This window comes from Leguminivora glycinivorella, chromosome 11 (genome assembly GCF_023078275.1).
Source record: "Leguminivora glycinivorella isolate SPB_JAAS2020 chromosome 11, LegGlyc_1.1, whole genome shotgun sequence".
Lineage (NCBI taxonomy): Eukaryota > Metazoa > Arthropoda > Insecta > Lepidoptera > Tortricidae > Leguminivora > Leguminivora glycinivorella.
This window is the reverse complement of record NC_062981.1, coordinates 18,987,568-19,009,292: the sequence shown is the minus strand read 5'-3', so window position 1 is coordinate 19,009,292 and position 21,725 is coordinate 18,987,568. Positions and strand designations below refer to the sequence as shown.

The 21,725-nt window shown below is 36.6% G+C and overlaps 1 protein-coding gene across 3 annotated transcripts; it reads right to left on the bottom strand.

The window, feature by feature from the left end:
• Positions 1 to 579: 579 nt before the first annotated feature.
• Positions 580 to 21,245, bottom strand: LOC125230799 (probable serine/threonine-protein kinase kinX). 3 transcript variants are annotated; one of them, XR_007177555.1, is made up of 5 exons: positions 19,448 to 21,245; positions 11,965 to 12,192; positions 6,275 to 6,418; positions 1,759 to 2,277; positions 580 to 1,307 (listed from the first exon to the last, which is right to left on the bottom strand). XR_007177555.1 is itself a non-coding variant. In XM_048136023.1 (5 exons), the coding sequence occupies exons 1-5, from the start codon at positions 20,748 to 20,750 to the stop codon at positions 1,282 to 1,284; spliced, it is 1,749 nt and encodes a 582-aa protein (XP_047991980.1). In that variant the 5' UTR covers positions 20,751 to 21,245; the 3' UTR covers positions 580 to 1,281. The 3 variants fall into 3 exon arrangements, 2 of the variants coding, with proteins under 2 accessions (XP_047991980.1, XP_047991979.1); XM_048136023.1 differs by having other exon boundaries at positions 2,230 to 2,277; XM_048136022.1 differs by lacking the exons at positions 580 to 1,307; positions 1,759 to 2,277 and having other exon boundaries at positions 3,096 to 6,418; positions 19,448 to 21,243.
• Positions 21,246 to 21,725: the final 480 nt, after the last annotated feature.

Here is a 21,725-nt window from a genome sequence, read left to right as displayed (position 1 = left end):
TTAGGTGTCTACAAGAAATGATATTAAATACTAACTGTCACTGTCGTCCATATGTGACAGAGCTGTGGAACATTGTTCAGACAATGATAGTAATGATACATAGAACATTTTACAGTCAGGTCTATTATAGAGTTGGAATAATCCAGGTATTTTCATTTACTTGGCTAGCCAGAAATGTCAGAAATAGTTAAATAAACACATTCATATGGGTAATATAATGATATTCAGCTAGTATCTAAGTTTGAGTTTTATTAATCTGGAATTAAAATTCTCGGTTCGGTAAATTTTGACTAAGATGGCGCAAAGAATAATTACAATATTTTGAAGCCAATCTCCATAATATGATGTCTACCAGACAGGCTGGTAAACTAGATGGCAAAAGTTAAGAAATTAAAATTATCGCCCTGTTTAAGGCACTGGTCCCACCGTGAGCTAGTAAGCTATGATCTATCGGCTATAAAAACGAACAAAAGATAAACACTCCCGTGCAAATAAAAGAGACACGGCGATTTTGATAGCTCACCGCTGGGCGAGTAACTATAAACATCGCCGTGTCTCTTTTATTTACACGGGAGTGATTATCCTTTGTTCGTTTTTATAGCCGATAGCTCATAGCTTACTAGCTCGCGGTGGGACCAGTCCCTAAGCAAATTTGTCTAATTAAGTCAGAAGGGAATATACTGCTCTGCTGTAAGGTGTTTGACGAAAAATATTAGCTAACATCAACCAGTTCATCTGTAACTTACTATAAATATATTAAATACTAAATTCATCTGGCAGTGTCAGCCAGGTCTTGTCGTACATAATTCCCTATTCACCTTAAGTGCAGCAGTTAACGAAAATAACAACAGTTATTCGCATTTGGTAACAGCACTCACTGAGAATAGGAAAATACAACGATATTTTAAAATTTGGAATGTGAACTCAAAACTGTAGATGAAAATAATAACATATCAGACTTTGTAATAATTAACCAAATGCGAATATCACAGATCCGTTTCGACTTATGTACATACGAAGACGCACTTAAGTAACCAATTGAAGCCCTTATATAGTTGCAATAAGGTTAAGAGTCTGACCAATTTAAGTTGGCAACGATTTTGATAGTCCAAACGGTGCATGTGTTATTTAAACGTCATAATCTCATAGAAGCTTGACGTTTAACATTATATTAGCATTATCTGGGCTATTAAAATTGCTGCCAACTTGTCTTGGTCCAATTCTCTTGGTGGTTTACGTATGTACTACTGCACTTAAGAGAATTCATGTCTGGAGCGTCGTTCATAACACCCACGAACGCACAATTTCTGAAATTTAAACAGTCAATTTCAATAAAATGCCAATTTGTTAGTGACGTTGCTGCGATCTGTTCCTGTTATTAAACCTAATAAAGAGTAAAGGATTTTTTGTTTTGTTAAGCTTAAGAACGCCACTGTCTTGTATGCGTGACATTAATAGTGATCGTAGGATCTGTGGTCGCTTCGATTTATATTTACGGACTCGACACTCAATAACCGGTATTTTAATACCTATTTTTATCGAGGTTAGTCCCAATATCTTCTTTAAGCGGTAAATAAATATTTAAAAAGAAGAGTCAAATTTTACAGAAAAATCATTCAGTAGCGTTCCAAAACTTCCAAAGCTTTAAGCGTCTTAAAACAACTAAGTTCTAGCGAAAGCTACAACGTTAAAACATTACAATCAGAAGACAATGAGCAATACAGGAAATCATTTAAAAATCTATGACATACAACTTACATCAGGCTTATGATCCATTTTATATGCACCATGTATTTATTGATTCAATGATAGTGGCTATGAACAGATAAATAATAGATAATGTTTATAATTACAATGACAATTTGTGAATGATTATGACTCATATAAATGATCAAATCAAAGCCTTTAATAAGGAACAGAGCACAGTCAGTTGTCACTGTCGCATCTCCACAAAGTCTTTATTAGTTAAGCTGATTTAAGTATAGCCAGCAAGGCGCATTCTCGTGTTAAGATGTACCTATTACAATTAAGCAATATTACCATTGAGCTTGAATTATGTCCATAGGTATGCAATTAAAGGTAAAATGACTTAAAAAAGAACCGTTGTATAGAATTCACACTGTTCTTTTTATCCCCAGGGCAAGTTGCTGTAAGCCCACATTAGCTGACATATTAGTGATATACAACTAGCTCATGTAACTTGGTTTTAGCTGATATGTATGTACTTACTCCGGCGTCCTGGCACCAAGCGCACTGTGATCCCTTCGTGAGCTCGAACTGCAGGAAAGTACACGATTAATCATAATTTAAACCGATATAATTCTTTTGACCGCCACTATCGTCTATAGACGACAAATGTGTAAAATCAACTCCAATTCATCCTAATAACAATTGTATGTTGTATAAAATAAGTCGTGGCGACCAAAAGGTAAAAAATTAGAATAGGTATAGCAAACATTCCACTGACAACACTCGTTAAGGGGTGTTAAGAGCAAAACAAAATCACGACTTACCTGATGTATCATTGTTCTGTAGTATTAATTAAAAACACAAACTTAAGGTAAATTGAGGTACGCAGTTTTAATTTACATAACTGATATAAAATACATTTTTTTCCAATTTTACTGTTCGCGGTAATATTTTTTTGTGCATATTTTTTTAGAAAAATATGTACATTTTATACTTACCAACAACATTCCTATTCATTTCATAAATTTTATTGTTTTGTTTAAAACTTCTAAAATCCAGTAAATGGTTGATTATTTAAATCAATGAAGATTTATTGAAATTTAGTAGCCAAAAATAAGTCTTTTTAAAAGTAATCATTTATTCTCAATATACATAAATTCATTGATCACTTAATTAAGTTTACACCATACTGAACAAGACAATAATATATAACACATTTGACCTTATAAATAATAACAAATCAACAATCTAACCTACAAAATTGTATGCTTACTTTAAGTGTAAAAATATTGCAAGAAAAGCTAATACATTAATATTACACTTACACGCTTTTCTTAAATTATTGTGATATTTAGTGTTTATTAACTCTAGAGCAAACGGCCAATCTCTTATAAAATCTCTAATAATAAATATTGTTTGTAAGAATTCATTAAAAGTGCTCAAGCACACTAAATTGAATAAAATTTCAATATTTCTAATCAAAGTTAAAAGTAGGTACGGTTCTGATACTTGTGGCTTTCCGTCACACGTCAAAACCGTCAAGTCTATCGAAAAATCGTGCTTTCACGGCGGATCTACGTAAGTACTTTATCTAGCCTAATTGTGATTCATGTACGTTATGTTACTTGTGTTGTGATTATGCCATATGACGGGATTTCGCGAACTGAGTCATACTCAATGAGTCACAGTACAGTCAAGTGTAAAAATATGGGTGCGTACAACTTATCAAAAATATGTCCCATAGCACTTTATGTCGGCGGAATAAGGTCTCGGTACATATTTTTGAGCGGATAAAATCGATACGTATTTTTGCACTTGACTGTACTAAACGACAATAACATATGAACCCAAAAATTATTTACATTCTGTTTTCTTATATGACTTGAAGGTTTTATATGTCATATTGAATTACATTAACTTGATATCTAATTTACCTACCAGTATGTTGTCCTGTATGACCTACATTACAGTTCGTTTTCTTTAAATTCTCAGTTATCTTCTAATGTTGTTTTGATAAAATTTTAATAAGTTAAGTTCCTTGAACTGATGTCATTGTCAGTGGAGTTATACGATATGTTAAAAATCTATATTTAAATCTAGAGTAGTAAGGCAAAATTGGATAGGTATATTTTGTTTATTAGATATTCTCTGATAAGTCTCATAACATAACTGAAGACAAGTTATATTATAAAATAGCCAAAAATTCTAAAGCATTATTTATACTCTATATCAACTTTCACGACAAATGTCACTTAAGGTAATTAGAATAACTAACATACCTACGTTTTCCTCTAACAAATATACTGCAATACGTTCGTAAAATCTCAATGCACTGACAAAAACATTTAAGTAGCAACTTTTAAAATTATTCATACATTGTCTGGAGGCTGATACGCTATAATGTGTCATTCCACATGAATTTTGCAATAAAATGTCAACTTTAATCGTCCAATTTTTGAGTTGCCATCTTATTGCAAAATGCATGTGGGATAACACATAATTGCGTATCAGCATCCGTCTATGCGAGAAAATTTTGTGTTCTAAAAGTTGTCATACAATACAAATTTTGCTGTTAATACTATATTCGATTTCGAAAAATTCGTAGGTACCTATTCGTAGGTTTAAAGTAAGTCAGAATCTACACATTCTAAAGAATACGTAACCGTCTTGTATGTATTATTACACGGCACATTTTTTTAATGTGTTCGAATCGAAAATAGACCCCTTCCTGCTGAAACCCTAACTTAAATTATTTTAAATTCGAATCATATCAATACGTGACCACCCGATATTGCACACTCAATTCTCGGAATTATTGTCATTATCTTTATTTTATTATTTACCTTTTTGTCACGTATAGGCGACCTATACGACAAGGCATTGTAGTGATAAAACGCTCCCTTGCGACATAAAGCCTTACTTCTATCACAGTTAAAATATAAAGGTTTATTTTATTTTAAACATAAAAAAAAAATATTAATATTAGGACGCTTATTGGAAGTACTTTATTTAAGCTTCCCGTAAAATTAATGGACGAATGGGAAAATTGAAGCTACGTCAATCTATAAAACTTGATTTATAAATGCTTAATAACTCTACAAAAACTTAAGGAATTTGGAAAAAGATAATTTCTCTGGCTTAGTTAACATATCCTTAAATGTTAAGAACCACCTTCATGGTAGCACTATGCTACCTTTTGTTTCTTGCCATGTGTGTACACATTTTCTAACATAAGTTTTTTTTTTGTAAAATTTACTAATTTTGCCATTCAGATTATCTGTGCGTTATATAAAGTTGCGTTTGCTATTTAAATTTGTGCAAACTGAGCAATATAAATTTGAGCAATAACTCTTTTACCTGACAAATAAATAATTTAGGAGACTTTGGCAAGGCGCAGATAGTCTAAGTGAGATCTCGTGATGTCTCAGTGACAAGTTAAGAAGTGATGTCTCAGTCAACTTATACACGAAAACAATAAATATATCGTCGATACGTAAACTAACAATTCTAATAATCTTTGTAAATTTTATATAATAACCACAATATACAATAAAATGAAAGCGACCCTAACAGGCAGTGCGTTTAACAAACTAAGAAATGTTTTATTAGACAACACTAGTTTTCAACAATAAGTAATAAGGCCTCTGTACTCGCAATACCTATGTATTCAATTTTGAATTTAATTATGCATATATAAATAAGCTTTTCTTATTTTTAATAACACCTTACAAAGAGATCTAAACATATTAAAGATGATCTTTTAATCTCCAGATAAGCTTTTATTTCATTACCATAAATGGATTAATATCCAATTTCTAACGTTTAATTTGATTAAATTTTTAACGAATTGCCATTTAGGTATATTTCATGACATGTCTGGCGAGTTGCCAGAAAAAAATACCACACATATAAATGTAATTAAAACGCCAAACCTTTTATAATTTAGAAAAAAAAATGTGTAAAAATTAGGGGAAGATAAACGCTCCACCGCAAATAATATACTATGAAACATAAGCATATCCAGTGATCAAAAACTCAGTCTTATTTTATTCCAAAGGCCACTAGTTAATAATTTATCAGTTTTATCAGTATCAATTAAATTACCATATTATTAACATTTCGTAACAGCCCTAAAATCAATGAATACTTTCACCATCTCAAAGATAAGGTAATTTCTCAGCTGCTAAAACTGCCCATAAATTCTTAGCAATATATACACATAAAGTAGGAATTAAATGTTAATCCAGTCAAAACATTAAAGTCATGCAAAAAGTCCACTCATAGAGTTCACTTCACTGTAACAACACAAACTGGGATAGAAAATACCAACTCACTGATAGTCACTTTTAGTTGGTATCTTCAATGTTAATGCAGGTCACAAGCACATGCTAGTTAATCATACACTTTAAAAGTTCTCAATGACACATTCGGGTAAAATGACTCTCATCCGGGCTATAATAGTTTTAAAAAATCACTTTTTTTTAACAGCGCAAATTGTCCATAGCGTCAGTCAAGTTTTGTCTATTCCTAGCTTTGTCCCGGAAGGAGCCGAAGCCGGAGTCGAGAGTGAGCGCGGGCGACGTACCTATGAGGATGCGCGGCATGTCGCACTCCTCGCACTTGTCCAGCAGCGGGTGGTTGAGGAAGGTGCACATGTGGCACTTCCACGACGCGGGCGGCCGCTGGCCCGTGTAGATGTTGTTGTAGAAGTTGTCCGACTCTTCTTGCTCTGGAATGTGACACAATAAAATAATTAAAAAACAAAAATAAATTAATAGTTTAAAAAACACTATAAAACACGCTTTTCTAAATGCACGTAAAAGCCAAAAATAAATTATGGATCGTTCAAGTTGTCTCTATTTGTGAGCTGAAGTTTAAAAACTATGTGCTTTTAATTATAATATTTGATTGTAAAAGCGTGGGGCGCTGGAACAGGAAAGACTTTTTGTATAACTTGCTGATAAATCAAATTATGCTATGTTACGGGAAGGAGGTTACACAGATTGAAGCGCTAACTGGAGTTGCAGCATGACTAGTAGGTTCTACATTAAACAGTCAAATCAATTAAAAGTCAGTGTTCAAAGTAGGTACCAGTTTGTCGAACTCAGACAAAATATGCGCTAGTAGCGAGGAGAGTCGACAGTCACCGACACTTAGAACGCCGCTTTTTTCCGGTAATCAAAATACAAAAGGGGAAAGTGTCTACAGTGACAGGATGCAGAGTTCTTGTTCGTGGACGAGATATCTTTGGTTCTCTTTGGTAACCCTTAGGCGGCATATGTAAACGTTATGTTCTTATGCAACTTCATTCGCCAGGAAGTTCGGATTAGTATTTGTTTACAAGAAAGTCTTTCCTGTTCCAGCGCCCCACGCTTTTACAATCAAATATTATAATTAAAAGCACATAGTTTTTAAACTTCAGCTCACAAATAGAGACAACTTGAACGATCCATAATTTATTTTTGGCTTTTACGTGCATTTAGAAAAGCGTGTTTTATAGTGTTTTTTAAACTATTAATTTATTTTATACTTTTTAGTCATTAATAATGAAATACTTTTAACATTTATACATAAATTTATTTCAAGTAGGCGGATTTTACATGCCATTTGTGGCTTAACGTGTACTTATTGCTAGTTGCTACTTAATAATAACTAGCGGCTACCTTCTTATTACGGTATTATCATAAAAATGTTTATACCTAGTAAGTTATCCGTAAAAGATAGACAATATAGACATGTGCCATCGCGGACTTTTTGAAGACTTTAGAGAGACATACTTTCGCCATACATTGTTTTGAAGCTCTCAGCTAGTGGGATTTTGTTTGACTCGATTAGAAAATATTGTCACATTTCAACTAATTCAAACAAAATTTAAGTATTTCTTTTCTGGCGAGCCCCCCTTTATTTGCTCTTAAGGGTCACAGGAAAACCATTACCCAACTTATTTTAAATACAACGTTGATCTTTCTTTTATGCGGGGGCTTCGCCCCCCGAGCCCCCCTTTTCTTTACTCTTAAGGATCACAAGAAAACGCTAACCCAACTAATTCTAAATACTACGTTGATCTTTCTTTCATGCGGGGGCCTTCGCCCCCCGAGCCCCCCTTTTCTTTACTCTTAAGGATCACAAGAAAACCTTAACCCAACTTATTTTAAATACAACGTTGATCTTTCTTTTATGCGGGGGACTTCGCCCCCCGAGCCCCCCTTTGTTTGCTCTGAAAGGTCACAAGAAAACGCTAACCCAACTCATTTTAAATACTACGTTAATCTTTCTTTTATGCGGGGGGCTTCGCCCCCCGAGCCCCCCTTTTCGTTACTCTTAAGGGTAACAAGAAAACCCTAACCCAACTTATTTTAAATACAACGTTTATCTTTATTTTAAGCGGGGGGCTTCGCCCCCCGAGCCCCCCTTTGTTTGCTCTCAAAGGTCACAAGAAAACGCTAACCCAACTTATCTTAAATACTACGTTGATCTTTCTTTCATGCGGGGGACTTCGCCCCCCGAGCCCCCTTTTCGTTACTCTTAAGGGTAACAAGAAAACCCTAACCCAACTTATTTTAAATACAACGTTTATCTTTATTTTAAGCGGGGGCTTCGCCCCCGAGCCCCCTTTGTTTGCTCTTAAAGGTCACAAGAAAACGCTAACCCAACTTATCTTAAATACTACGTTGATCTTTCTTTCATACGGGGGGCTTCGCCCCCCGAGCCCCCCTATGTTTGCTCTTAAAGGTCACAAGAAAACGCTAACCCAACTTATTCTAAATACTACGTTGATCTTTCTTTCATGCGGGGGGCTCCGCCCCCGAGCCCCCCTTTTCTTTACTCTTAAGGATCACAAGAAAACCTTAACCCAACTTATTTTAAATACAACGTTGATCTTTCTTTTATGCGGGGGGCTTCGCCCCCCGAGCTCCCCTTTGTTTGCTCTGAAAGGTCACAAGAAAACGCTAACCCAACTTATTTTAAATACTACGTTAATCTTTCTTTTATGCGGGGGCTTCGCCCCCGAGCCCCCTTTGTTTGCTCTTAAAGGTCACAAGAAAACGCTGACCCAACTTATCTTAAATACTACGTTGATCGTTCTGTCATGTGTTTTCGATCCCCCCTTTGTTTGCTCTTAAAGGTCACAAGAAAACGCTAACCCAACTTATTCTAAATACTACGTTGATCTTTCTTTCATGCGCGAAGCCCCCCGAGCCCCCCTTTTCTTTACTCTTAAGGATCACAAGAAAACCTTAACCCAACTTATTTTAAATACAACGTTTATCTTTCTTTTATGCGGGGGGCTTCGCCCCCCGAGCCCCCCTTTGTTTGCTCTTAAAGGTCACAAGAAAACGCTAACCCATCTTATTCTAGATACTACGTTGATCTTTCTTTCATGCGGGGGGCTTCGCCCCCGAGCCCCCTTTTCTTTACTCTTAAGGATCACAAGAAAACCTTAACCCAACTTATTTTAAATACAACGTTGATCTTTCTTTTATGCGGGGGCTTCGCCCCCGAGCCCCCCTTTGTTTGCTCTGAAAGGTCACAAGAAAACGCTAACCCAACTAATTTTAAATACTACGTTAATCTTCCTTTTATGCGGGGGGCTTCGCCCCCCGAGCCCCCCTTTTTGTTACTCTTAAGGGTAACAAGAAAACCCTAACCCAACTTATTTTAAATACAACGTTTATTTTTCTTTTATGCGGGGGCTTCGCCCCCCGAACCCCCCTTTGTTTGATCTTAAAGGTCACAAGAAAACGCTAACCCAACTTATCTTAAATACTACGTTGATCTTTCTTTCATGCGGGGGGCTTCGCCCCCCGAGCCCCCCTTTGTTTACTCTTAAAGGTCACAAGAAAACGCTAACCCAACTTATTCTAAATACTACGTTGATCTTTCTTTCATGCGCCCCCGAGCCCCCTTTTCTTTACTCTTAAGGATCACAAGAAAACCTTAACCCAACTTATTTTAAATACTACGTTGATCTTTCTTTCATGCTTCCCCCCTCGAGCCCCCCCCCTTTTTTTTCTGTTCTTATCTTCCGGCACCATCATCAGGCCTTGAAACCTAATCGTAGTCATAGTTCATTACAAGACTTTTCTAAGAAGCCCAAAAACAGCTATGATACGATGTTCCATCATGTAGTTCCAGTTCATATCTTCCGGCTCCATCATCAGACCTTGAAACCTAATCGTTGTCAAAGTTCATTACAAGACTTTTCTAAGAACCCAAAAACAGCTATGATACGATGTTCCATCATGTAGTTCCAGTTCATATCTTCCGGCTCGATCATCAGACCTTGAAACCTAATCGTAGTCAAAGTTCATTACAAGACTTTTCTAAGAAGCCCAAAAACAGCTATGATACGATGTTCCATCATGTAGTTCCAGCTCATATCTTCCGGCTCCATCATCAGACCTTGAAACCTAATTGTAGTCAAAGTTCATTACAAGACTTTCCTAAGAAGCCCAAAAACAGCTATGATACGATGTTCCATCATGTAGTTCCAGTTCATATCTTCCGGCTCCATCATCAGACCTTGAAACCTAATCGTAGTCAAAGTTCATTACAAGACTTTTCTAAGAAACCCAAAAACAGCTATGATACGATGTTCCATCATGTAGTTCCAGCTCATATCTTCCGGCTCCATCATCAGACCTTGAAACCTAATTGTAGTCAAAGTTCATTACAAGACTTTCCTAAGAAGCCCAAAAACAGCTATGATACGATGTTCCATCATGTAGTTCCAGTTCATATCTTCCGGCTCCATCATCAGACCTTGAAACCTAATCGTAGTCAAAGTTCATTACAAGACTTTTCTAAGAAACCCAAAAACAGCTATGATACGATGTTCCATCATGTAGTTCCAGTTCATATCTTCCGACTCCATCATCAGATCAGCTCATCAGTACCATATTATTGTATTGTCATCGGAACTACATATAGCTGCCAATTTTCATTACGCTACGACTCCTGGAAGATGATTAAATTAGCTTCCTTAGATTCCATTACATACATAGTTACATACACGACGACCTAATAAAAGCGTGTTAAAAACAATCAGCATTAGGAATACGCTTCCTATTAGTCAAATCAGCTTCTTTTTAAGAGCTGTCAAAACGATTTGCTACTATGGAATTACTGTGAAATACTGAGGAGTGACGTCACGGTCAAAATATTTACTTTATATCTTTCTCTTTGACTTATTAAACAGAAATTATGTTTAAACATAACTGCTGTTCATATATTTATTTTAATTATGTGGTGCTTTATTTCTTGCACTGCATAAAATATTCTATTTTATGTATAGGAAACTAGCCTATTGTACAGTCTTAAATAAATACAGACACAAATGTCAACAAAGTTTTAGAGTCTGTTCGGAAAGAGAAGAGCCGTGGAATGGATTGGACCCTAGAACTAGTACAGTCACCGGCATAAATAAGTTATGATACTGCATAAATAAGTTATGATCTGTACCTTGTCGCTTTTAATCGTTTGACATTTCAAACAAGACGTTAATGTGACAAGGTATAGAAATCATCACATATTTATGCCGGTGACTGTACATTCGTGAAAATACTGGTTATTATTATTACGAATGTGACTGCCATTTGACCTTCCCTTTGAGAGTCATGAGCTCATGACAGGGGTTAATCCGGTTTCCTAACGATGTTTTCTTCCACGCCAACTGGCAAAATATAATATTATGTTTCCTATGATATTTTTAAGCGCATATACGTGGTTGGTTAAGTTGGTTTTTAATTTTCAAAGTATAGTTCAGGAAATATATTTTAAACGTTCAAATTATATTTCCCGATCTATAGACATGACATTACCTGAGTTATGCAATCTAAAATGTAATGTAATTAATACACTGCCTTACTTAAACTCGGCACAGATAGACAGATGATCACACTCTTCTCTCAAATGTCATCCTTCAGGTCTCAACTGCTGTTGTTGCAACTTTATAATACGTTCCTTACTTAGGCCTTTGTTAAGATTAGTCTTACCTAAACTCGGCGCATATAACTCTACATGTTTGGTAAGATTATTGCACTTTATTTGCTCTGCTTCTTCAAGCGTTGTTAACTGCTTTACTATACTATACTACGCAGAAAGCTCAACCCGCTTAGTAAGATGATCGCACTGCGCCCTCGAGCGTAGTATATCATCCCTCAACGGCTGCCGTTGCGCCGGCGATGGTAAAAGCGCTGCAAGAACTCAGACTTCTCGAGTCACGAGCACGAGTGCTTTCCTCTACTTCGGTGGACTACTGTGGTTAAGGCTTACCTAAAGTCGGCGCAGAAAGCTCGACCCGCTTAGTAAGATGATCGCACTGCGCCCTCAAGCGTTGTACGTCATCCCTCAACTGTTGCCGTTGCGCCGGCGATGGTAAAGGCGCAGCGAGAACTCGCGCTTCTCGTGTCAACTGCGCGAGACGCGTCCGCTCCTGCGCTAACGCCCGCGCGAGGCGGCCGAGGCGTTCTTTTTGACGCTCGATGAGGGACCGATCTGGAACTGATTAGAACGAGTTTGACATCACATGAAGTACCTATAAATTCTTATTAGTAAACAGTTTTTAGGGTTCCGTAGTCAACTAGGAACCCTTATAGTTTCGCCATATCTGTCTGTCCGTCCGTCCGTCCGCGGATAATCTCAGTAACCGTTAGCACTAGAAAGCTGAAATTTGGTACCAATATGTATATCAATCACGCCAACAAAGTGCAAAAATAAAAAATGGAAAAAAATGTTTTATTAGGGTTACCCCCCCTACATGTAAAGTGGGGGCTGATATTTTTTTTCATTCCAACCCCAACGTGTGATATATTGTTGGATAGTGGTTGGATAGGTATTTAAAAATGAATAAGGGTTTACTAAAATCGTTTTTTGATAATATTAATATTTTCGTATATAATCGCTCCTAAAGGAAAAAAAAGTGCGTCTCCTCCCCCCCCCCCCTCTAACTTTTGAACCATATCATTAAAAAATATGAAAAAATCACAAAAGTAGAACTTTATACTAGGAAAACTGTTTTGAACTTGATAGGTTCAGTAGTTTTTGAGAAAAATACGGAAAACTACGGAACCCTACCCTGAGCGTGGCCCGACACGCTCTTGGCCGGTTTTTTTCTTACTCTCATCAAGGTACAGTGAAGTTTAAAGGTATAGTGAAGAACATGTCGTACTGAAACAGTGTACCTAGAGTTTACGTACTGTGGCGTGGTTAGCCGCCTTTTGACTGCCGCAGTCGGCTATAGAAGACAATAGGTAGTTGCTTTATAAATGCACCTATATTCTTTACTGTTGCTTACTAAATTAAAAAAAAATGTAGTGGAAACATTATGGAGACAGACGTTAGTGGAAATGTGTCTATCGTAAGCTATTTTATCAGTTTCATATACAGATACATTGATATGTAATGATTGTATACTCATATGAGTCATGTGTCATAATATTAAAATTACTCACACAATTATGTTTGAATAACACCAGTGAGCTACATCTAGGATAAACAGGTTAAGTGTAAGGGTAAGTGTAAGGGGCCTTTCTTCCCGTGGGTGTCGTACGAGCCCCAATGCAAATGATATCGTCTAGTCACACTTCAACGTGCGATATTTATTTCCGAAACTGGTATTTAAACCCAGATTGACTTTGATGATAAATGGAATACACGACACACTAAGCCATTAAAACTAGTTTAATCTTGCGCCGTACAAAATGCCCTAATGTTATATGTTTTAATATAATCATATCATAAAAATAACATATCTAAAGCAAAAAAATACGCCTAGTTCATATTTGAGGCATAATAGGTCGTCTATTTTAAATAAAAATAGTTTAGTAAGATTAATATTATACAATAATATTTTAAATTGAATTAATAATATTATAAGTCGTCTGATATGATATACGGCTACATAAAAAGGTAAATTCTGTAAAAAATATAATTATTCTACAACATTTTTATACCAAAATAGCAAGAGGTAAGTCGGTGCCTGAATCAGTGAGGAAAATTATAATTTCCAGTAACAATAGCGGCAAATCTACGTTCCAAAATATCCAAAGACCTTTTTTTGCCAAGATCTACGGCGCATACAATCATCCAGCATCAACTAAAACACGGAACCGTCTCCTGTTTAAATAAATCTGGCCGTCGAAGAATAACTGCCAAAGAGAAAACAGGATTTTGAGGAGCATCATCAGGAAAAATCGTCATGCAAGAACAGAACTTACCTAACTATGGCATGACGCGATCAAAATAAACATTTCAGTCGATACCTGAAAGACAGTAATGAAAATAATGGGCTTCGGTTTTCACACCGCTAAACAGAAACCATTACTTACTCAAAAGCAGAAAACTAACAGGTTGAAATTTGCACAAAAGTACAGAAACTGGACTGCCGATCAGTGGCGAAAAATAATATGGAGCGACAAATCCAAATTTGAGGTCATAGTTGGCGATGAACGAAGTAAAGTCATTCAAGATAAAGGAGATGCATTTCACAAAGACTGTCTTGAACGCAAGGTGTAGTTTCCAGCATCTTTAAATGATTTGGGGCTGTATGTCGGCACAGGGTGTGGGATGTCTGCAATTTATAGATGGAACCGTCAATGCAGAGAAATACAAAAGCATCTTGGAATAGAGTTCACTACCGTCTATAAGAAAGTTCAAGTATATAAATGGATTTACTTTTCAACGAGATGGTGCCTTATGTCATACTGGCAAGACAACGATGGAGTGGCTGAAACAAAAACAAATTCCTACCATATCATGGCCATCCAGCAGTCCAGACTTGTCTCCCATAAAAACTTTGTAGTGGTAAATGAAGAAAAAGTTGCGAAAAGATCCTTCTAAATCCAAAGCTGATTTTAAGGAGAAACTTGTGGGTGTCTGGAATGGAATAACCCCTGAGGAGTATAGACAGTTGGTAGATACAATGCCGCTCAGAATTAAGGCCGTTTTAGATGCAAAAGGTGACGCCACCAAGTGGTAGTTGTTCTTTTCTGCATCGGCTACGCTGAAGACGAACATTTTTGCGAGTGTTACATTTGGTGTAATTATGTTTTTTTGTTTACTAGTGAGGAAAATTGTTAATTTATGTTTTGAATAAATAAAATATGCATTATAAGCTCTCTTGTTTTTATGTTACATGTTCTACTAATCATCTAATTCATCCTGAATTTTGAGGTCGAAGTTAGGACATAATATTTTTTTCATACTAGACGATATCATTTGCATTGGGGCTCGTAGAAGGCGACTATGGGATATGGGCAGGGGCGGCTCACTCCGCGATTCTATCGCCGCGCTACAAGTACATGCCGGCGGCCGCGAGTTCGCGGCCTAATCAGGGGTGGCGCGCGTTCTCACGGAACGCACGTTCGCACTTTCTAATGTTACTTTACGTCGCGAGTCTTTTTTAAGGTTCATATGCGATGTCCGCGTGTGGAATGGCTAATAATGCTTAGTTAAATAGATATCTTGAATAAAATAAATACCATAGGACATGTTTACACAGATCTACTATTGATTAAGGCCCCGAAAAGATTCAAAAAGGCTTGTGATATTGGAACTTAAACAAAAAATTATAAATACTATACCTAGAAAGTACCCAAGACTTGAATATAATAGTATAACATTTTATCTGAGTATTAAATCGTTTTAATCCGCAGGCAACCCTATCGCCGGGCGTCGCGCACGTGCGGCTCATTTCTTTGTTAGAATTTTGTAGGCATTTAAAAAGGCGGCATGTCGTAAACATCAAAGCAGTGGGCCTTCTGTACTTGTACTATTATATATTCTGTGATATGGGTTAAATTGTGGCGTAGGCGAGAGGCTGGCAACCTGTCACTGCAATGTCACAGTTTCGTTTTCTTTCAACCCCTTATTTGCCAAGAGTGGCACTGAAGCTGTAGTAGTTTCATGTGTTCTGCCTACCCCTTTATGGGATACAGGCGTGATTGTATGTGTGTGTGTGTGTGTGTATGTGTGTAAGGGTATAATAATGATATACATCTTGAGGTGTGTTTTAAAAAGGACCATGCTTTTTAGGAAGCAATGTATACACTGAGAAAAATTGTCATTCTAATTTGCCAGCTGACGTAGATAGAGCTTACCCACGTACTACCAATGTGTTTTGGAGGACCAAGGAGGTAGATTTTCTACTGTTTGTACTATACCTATAAAACCTTTTTTATGTTTTTTTCTTTTCAAAATTATCCAAATACACCTCAACTAATTTGAATAATCATAGCATTAGCATCAGCATCTTGTAAAGATCAGTGTCAAGAAAAGGTCACCATTGAATGATGTAAAAGTAGTTGTCTACCCACACATTTTTAGGGTTCCGTAGTCAACTAGGAACCCTTATAGTTTCGCCATGTCTGTCTGTCCGTCCGTCCGTCCGTCCGTCCGTCCGTCCGTCCGTCCGTCCGTCCGTCCGTCCGTCCGTCCGTCCGTCCGTCCGTCCGTCCGTCCGCGGATAATCTCAGTAACCGTTAGCACTAGAAAGCTGAAATTTGGTACGAATATGTATATCAATCACGCCGACAAAGTGCAAAAATAAAAAATGGAAAAAAATGTTTTATTAGGGTACCCCCCCTACATGTAAAGTGGGGGCTGATATTTTTTTTTATTCCAACCCCAACGTGTGATATATTGTTGGATAGGTATTTGAAAATGAATAAGGGTTTACTAAGATCGTTTTTTGATAATATTAATATTTTCGGAAATAATCGCTCCTAAAGGAAAAAAAGTGCGTCCCCCCCCCCTCTAACTTTTGAACCATATGGTTAAAAAATATGAAAAAAATCACAAAAGTAGAACTTTATAAAGACTTTCTAGGAAAATTGTTTTGAACTTGATAGGTTCAGTAGTTTTTGAGAAAAATACGGAAAACTACGGAACCCTACACTGAGCGTGGCCCGACACGCTCTTGGCCGGTTTTTATGAATATGCAGTGAGAAATGACAAAGGCATTAGAAATGTGTAAGATAGAATGGAGTGAGATATCAATATTTATGAGTAAAACCAAGGATACAGTTGATCTACCCATATTATTGTTTAAGGTATGTTAGGCAGCGTCCACACTCATGAGACGCATGTCTTGATTTCTTATCAGATAGCTTCATGGAGTAGCATAGTTTTATTAATGTGATTTAATATGATGCTATTTCTGTGCTAGGTATGTATTTTTTTTATTGATTAGGGAAACAAACAGCATAAATAAGTTCTTATAGTCTACAAAGATATGTTAAGACAGAGACAAATATGCGATTAGGTATAAAGTTAAAGTTTACATAAATGTAATATAAGGATGTAAAAAAAAGTACAAAGTAAGTAATGTACAGAATTACAAACCAGTATAGTTTGTGTGTTCTAATTATAACTGCCAATTCTAGTTTACTACTCTGGTAATGCAATTAAATCAATGATAAATTGATCTAACAGAACCCATATAATTTGTGAACAACCTCCTGGTTGTCTTCAAAATCAAGTCAAAGATTTAAATTATGTTTTTCTACTCCAGCACTTAAATCTGTCAATTAGATTATTGTCAGCGGTATCCAAATTAAGTTCATTTGAGTAACGATGAGGAAGTCTATTTGTCTATAGGTTCATAGGATTACTGCTAGCAGTAATCATATGAATATAGGAGTTCTGTTAATTTTTTTTTAAAAGCCCAACTTCCATTTATCAGGTATGTTTTCATTTACAGTAATAAGTAACTTTTAATAAATAATATAATATTTAAGTTCATAATTTAAATCAAGATGAAAAAAAAAACTTAAATGCGTTTTACATATTAGATATTGCAAAACAAAGGTAAAAATCATAAGTTTATCCAATAATTTTACATTCGACATTTTATATTTTTTTTTATTCCAACCCCAACGTGTGATATATTGTTGGATAGGTATTTGAAAATGAATAAGGGTTTACTAAGATCGTTTTTTGATAATATTAATATTTTCGGAAATAATCGCTCCTAAAGGAAAAAAAAAGTGCGTCCCCCCCCCTCTAACTTTTGAACCATATGGTTAAAAAATATGAAAAAAATCACAAAAGTAGAACTTTATAAAGACTTTCTAGGAAAATTGTTTTGAACTTGATAGGTTCAGTAGTTTTTGAGAAAAATACGGAAAACTACGGAACCCTACACTGAGCGTGGCCCGACACGCTCTTGGCCGGTTTTTATGAATATGCAGTGAGAAATGACAAAGGCATTAGAAATGTGTAAGATAGAATGGAGTGAGATATCAATATTTATGAGTAAAACCAAGGATACAGTTGATCTACCCATATTATTGTTTAAGGTATGTTAGGCAGCGTCCACACTCATGAGACGCATGTCTTGATTTCTTATCAGATAGCTTCATGGAGTAGCATAGTTTTATTAATGTGATTTAATATGATGCTATTTCTGTGCTAGGTATGTATTTTTTTTATTGATTAGGGAAACAAACAGCATAAATAAGTTCTTATAGTCTACAAAGATATGTTAAGACAGAGACAAATATGCGATTAGGTATAAAGTTAAAGTTTACATAAATGTAATATAAGGATGTAAAAAAAAGTACAAAGTAAGTAATGTACAGAATTACAAACCAGTATAGTTTGTGTGTTCTAATTATAACTGCCAATTCTAGTTTACTACTCTGGTAATGCAATTAAATCAATGATAAATTGATCTAACAGAACCCATATAATTTGTGAACAACCTCCTGGTTGTCTTCAAAATCAAGTCAAAGATTTAAATTATGTTTTTCTACTCCAGCACTTAAATCTGTCAATTAGATTATTGTCAGCGGTATCCAAATTAAGTTCATTTGAGTAACGATGAGGAAGTCTATTTGTCTATAGGTTCATAGGATTACTGCTAGCAGTAATCATATGAATATAGGAGTTCTGTTAATTTTTTTTTAAAAGCCCAACTTCCATTTATCAGGTATGTTTTCATTTACAGTAATAAGTAACTTTTAATAAATAATATAATATTTAAGTTCATAATTTAAATCAAGATGAAAAAAAAAACTTAAATGCGTTTTACATATTAGATATTGCAAAACAAAGGTAAAAATCATAAGTTTATCCAATAATTTTACATTCGACATTTAAATATTCTTGAACGCAACCACATTTTGCGTAATTGAAAACCGGCTTATTTTCTATTTCTCTTGTCTATGGTATGTTTGACATTTGTAAACTTATCACGAAACTATTTGAACTATTTCGGTGGTGTGTAGTTTGTTTTAATTCGACGTTATTGTGCAAAAACATAAGTAATTATGAGTGATTCTGGTGAAAAATGCACTTCCGAAGAAATCAAGGCTATGGGCGCTCAAAGTGACTGACAATTTGTTACATGAAAAGTCAGATAAAGCGTACCAAAAATGTTATGATTGTTTTGACATGGAAATTGCAAAAAAATGTTTCAACTTTCTCTGAAACGGCGTTGTTGGCATATTTTGAAGAATTGTGCAACAAGTTCTCGCCATCAACATTGTGGACAGAATACTCAATGCTACGACGATCCACACAAATATTCCCATTCATTACATGAAGTAACTAACCCATTTTATTATTCTCGAATAGGTATGTATGTGGCTGTCGTAGAAAAAGTATAGTATACAATCGTAACATTATGAAGGCTATAAAAGTCTCGTACCTTACTTAGGCCACTCGGCAAGCCTTCGTGGCCTAACCGCGGTACTCAACTTTTATAGCCTTCATAACGTTACCGTTATATAATATACTATAAATGCATCTTACTCACCATGTGAAGAATCTGGCGGCGCAGGCGCCGCGCGCGTCGGCCGCGGCTCCAGGCGCTCCTGCGCCGGCCCCGCGGGCGGCGGCGGCGCCCGGCGCCGCGGGGGCGCCCGCGCCGTGCTCGGGCTCACCGTCACCAGCACGTGCCCTTCGAAATCATCCTCCCTATCTCGCACCGGACTAGCCATGTTGGACGTTGGCGTACAAACTGTCAAATTAACCGATGTTATAGGTCTCGGACTATGATAATCTTCTAACCATGGATCGTACCCATAGTCCATATGACAATTGACATTAACTGAAACATTGACAGGAAAACGATCCGGTCTCTCGGAGAACCCTCTCTCAGGTCTATACGTCCCGGGTGTCTCTTTCCGGGGTTCCTGTTTCGGAGGGGCCGGTGAGACGGATCTGCACGGCTCACTCTCTGCGTGGGGCTTAAATGCAATATCTGGATTTGGTTTGATAAAATCGAGTGTGTTTGGCCGTTTTGGTTTCTCTTGCACTGGTTCAGGTTGTTTTGGTGATGGTAGATCAGTTTCATGAGTTTCCTCTTTTAATTTTGGCTCTTCTCTGTTAATAGTCACCTTTGGTTCCTCTTTTGATTCCTCTTTGTTAATAGTTTTCTTGCTTCTCCCTTTCTCTAATTTCTCATGTAAATTGCATCTTACTTTGTTACTTTTAAGTATCCTATAGTTTGTGCTCTCTGGCTCCGGTGGGTTGGGCTGAGGTGTGCTAACTTGTTCCTTGGGTGTTTCATTTGTCAACTCCAAGTCACTTGGTGATTCAGCACTGTACTTTGCATAACAGTTGTCGATGTTTATAACCGTGACTGGAGAGGAATTGTTGGTGTTTTCCTCTTTGATAAAAGCTTTAGGTTCAACAACATTTTGATTAGCATCAGTGTTTACCTTATTGTTTTCATTCTCATCCGTGATGCATGCGCTTAATACAGCCGTTTGAGGCACTTGGCAAGTGACAGCATTAATGGCAGTTAATTTGGGAGCCTCATGCTTGAATATGGGCTGGTTCCGGCACTTGGCCGGGGCGCTGAGCTTGTTTTCGTGGTGGCGCGCTGCGGCAGACGACGACGCGTGGTACGCGTGCGTTAGGGAGGCCTTGACTTCGCTGTGCAGTTGGGTCTCACAGGCTTGCTTGTCGTGGCAGTACAGCTCGATGGTGCTAGACACAACATGGTCGGGTACGCTCGGGAACTTCTGCTTCAGCTCGTGGAACAGTTGCATAAGCGATATGTTAGTGCAGGCACAGGCGGAGAGGCTGGCGGCGCTCTCGGTCGGGGCAGACATCGCCGCCCATCCTCGCGGAGCCTCACGCCGCGAAAAGCGCCCTGCCCAGGACACCGGAGAGCGCGCGCGAGCCGCCGCGCATCCGGACGACACTTATTTACACACTAAACAGCGTATTTTCGAGTACGTGACGTCACAATCACTGAAACCACTTTTGCACCAGTTACGTATGCTTTCTCGCACTTTCGCGGCCGCCAATAATCATGACTCGTTAATCTCTACAATACACATGTGACGAAAACGAACTCGTAGGGATACAAGGTTGATTTTTTTACATCTTTTGTTATCATTATGCCAAAGTTATTTTCTTCAAAGAATTGCAACATACTGCGTCATGTTCACCTTAGTATTACTTGATTTATATGCACGGTTAATAAATGTAATGCTTTATAAAGTAACACATTAGCACTCCAAAAAAGTACAAAGGCAGTAATTATTGTACCCAAAAATAAACTACGAAAATCGCAGACATGTCAATCGGTTTCTGCCATTTTCACTTTTGGCAATAGACTAGAAAAATATTATTTTTTGCATTTCTCTTTCTCTAAAAGCAGATTCCAGTTTTCTTCTACATTTATTTAAGAAAAGAATGAAGGTTAGGAACATGTTGTTATGATTCTTTAATACTTCATTGTAAGCATATAATAATTTTTGTAGCCTTTGTTGTCATAATAACAATACCACAAATTTATTTTCGACGGCAAAACCCACAGAGTTTGAATAACAATAAAAATAAAATAGTCCTAAGTTCCTTGTCTATGAAATTATCAGTTCGTTTCAGTTAACTTTATTAACGCCTAGTACAGTAAAATTCGAAAATACTTATACAAAGACTGAATTTTATTCAAAGTAAATATTAAATTAATTTGGTTTATATAAAGTAAATGAAGTTTAAGTTTGTTTTATTGTTGTTGTCATAGTAAAATAATCGTTATAATAAACCAGATTCTATATTAATGTCTCGAACACTACATC

Coding starts and splice junctions, on each gene's coding strand:
- LOC125230799 (XM_048136022.1), bottom strand. CDS start 20,750: ATGTCTGCCCCGACCGAGAGCGCCGCCAGCCTCTCCGCCTGTGCCTGC. Junction 12,193..19,447: donor GCCGCCAGATTCTTCACATG/GTGAGTAAGATG, acceptor CGTTCTAATCAG/TTCCAGATCGGTCCCTCATC. Junction 6,419..11,964: donor GCTTTCTGCGCCGACTTTAG/GTAAGCCTTAAC, acceptor GTCACATTCCAG/AGCAAGAAGAGTCGGACAAC.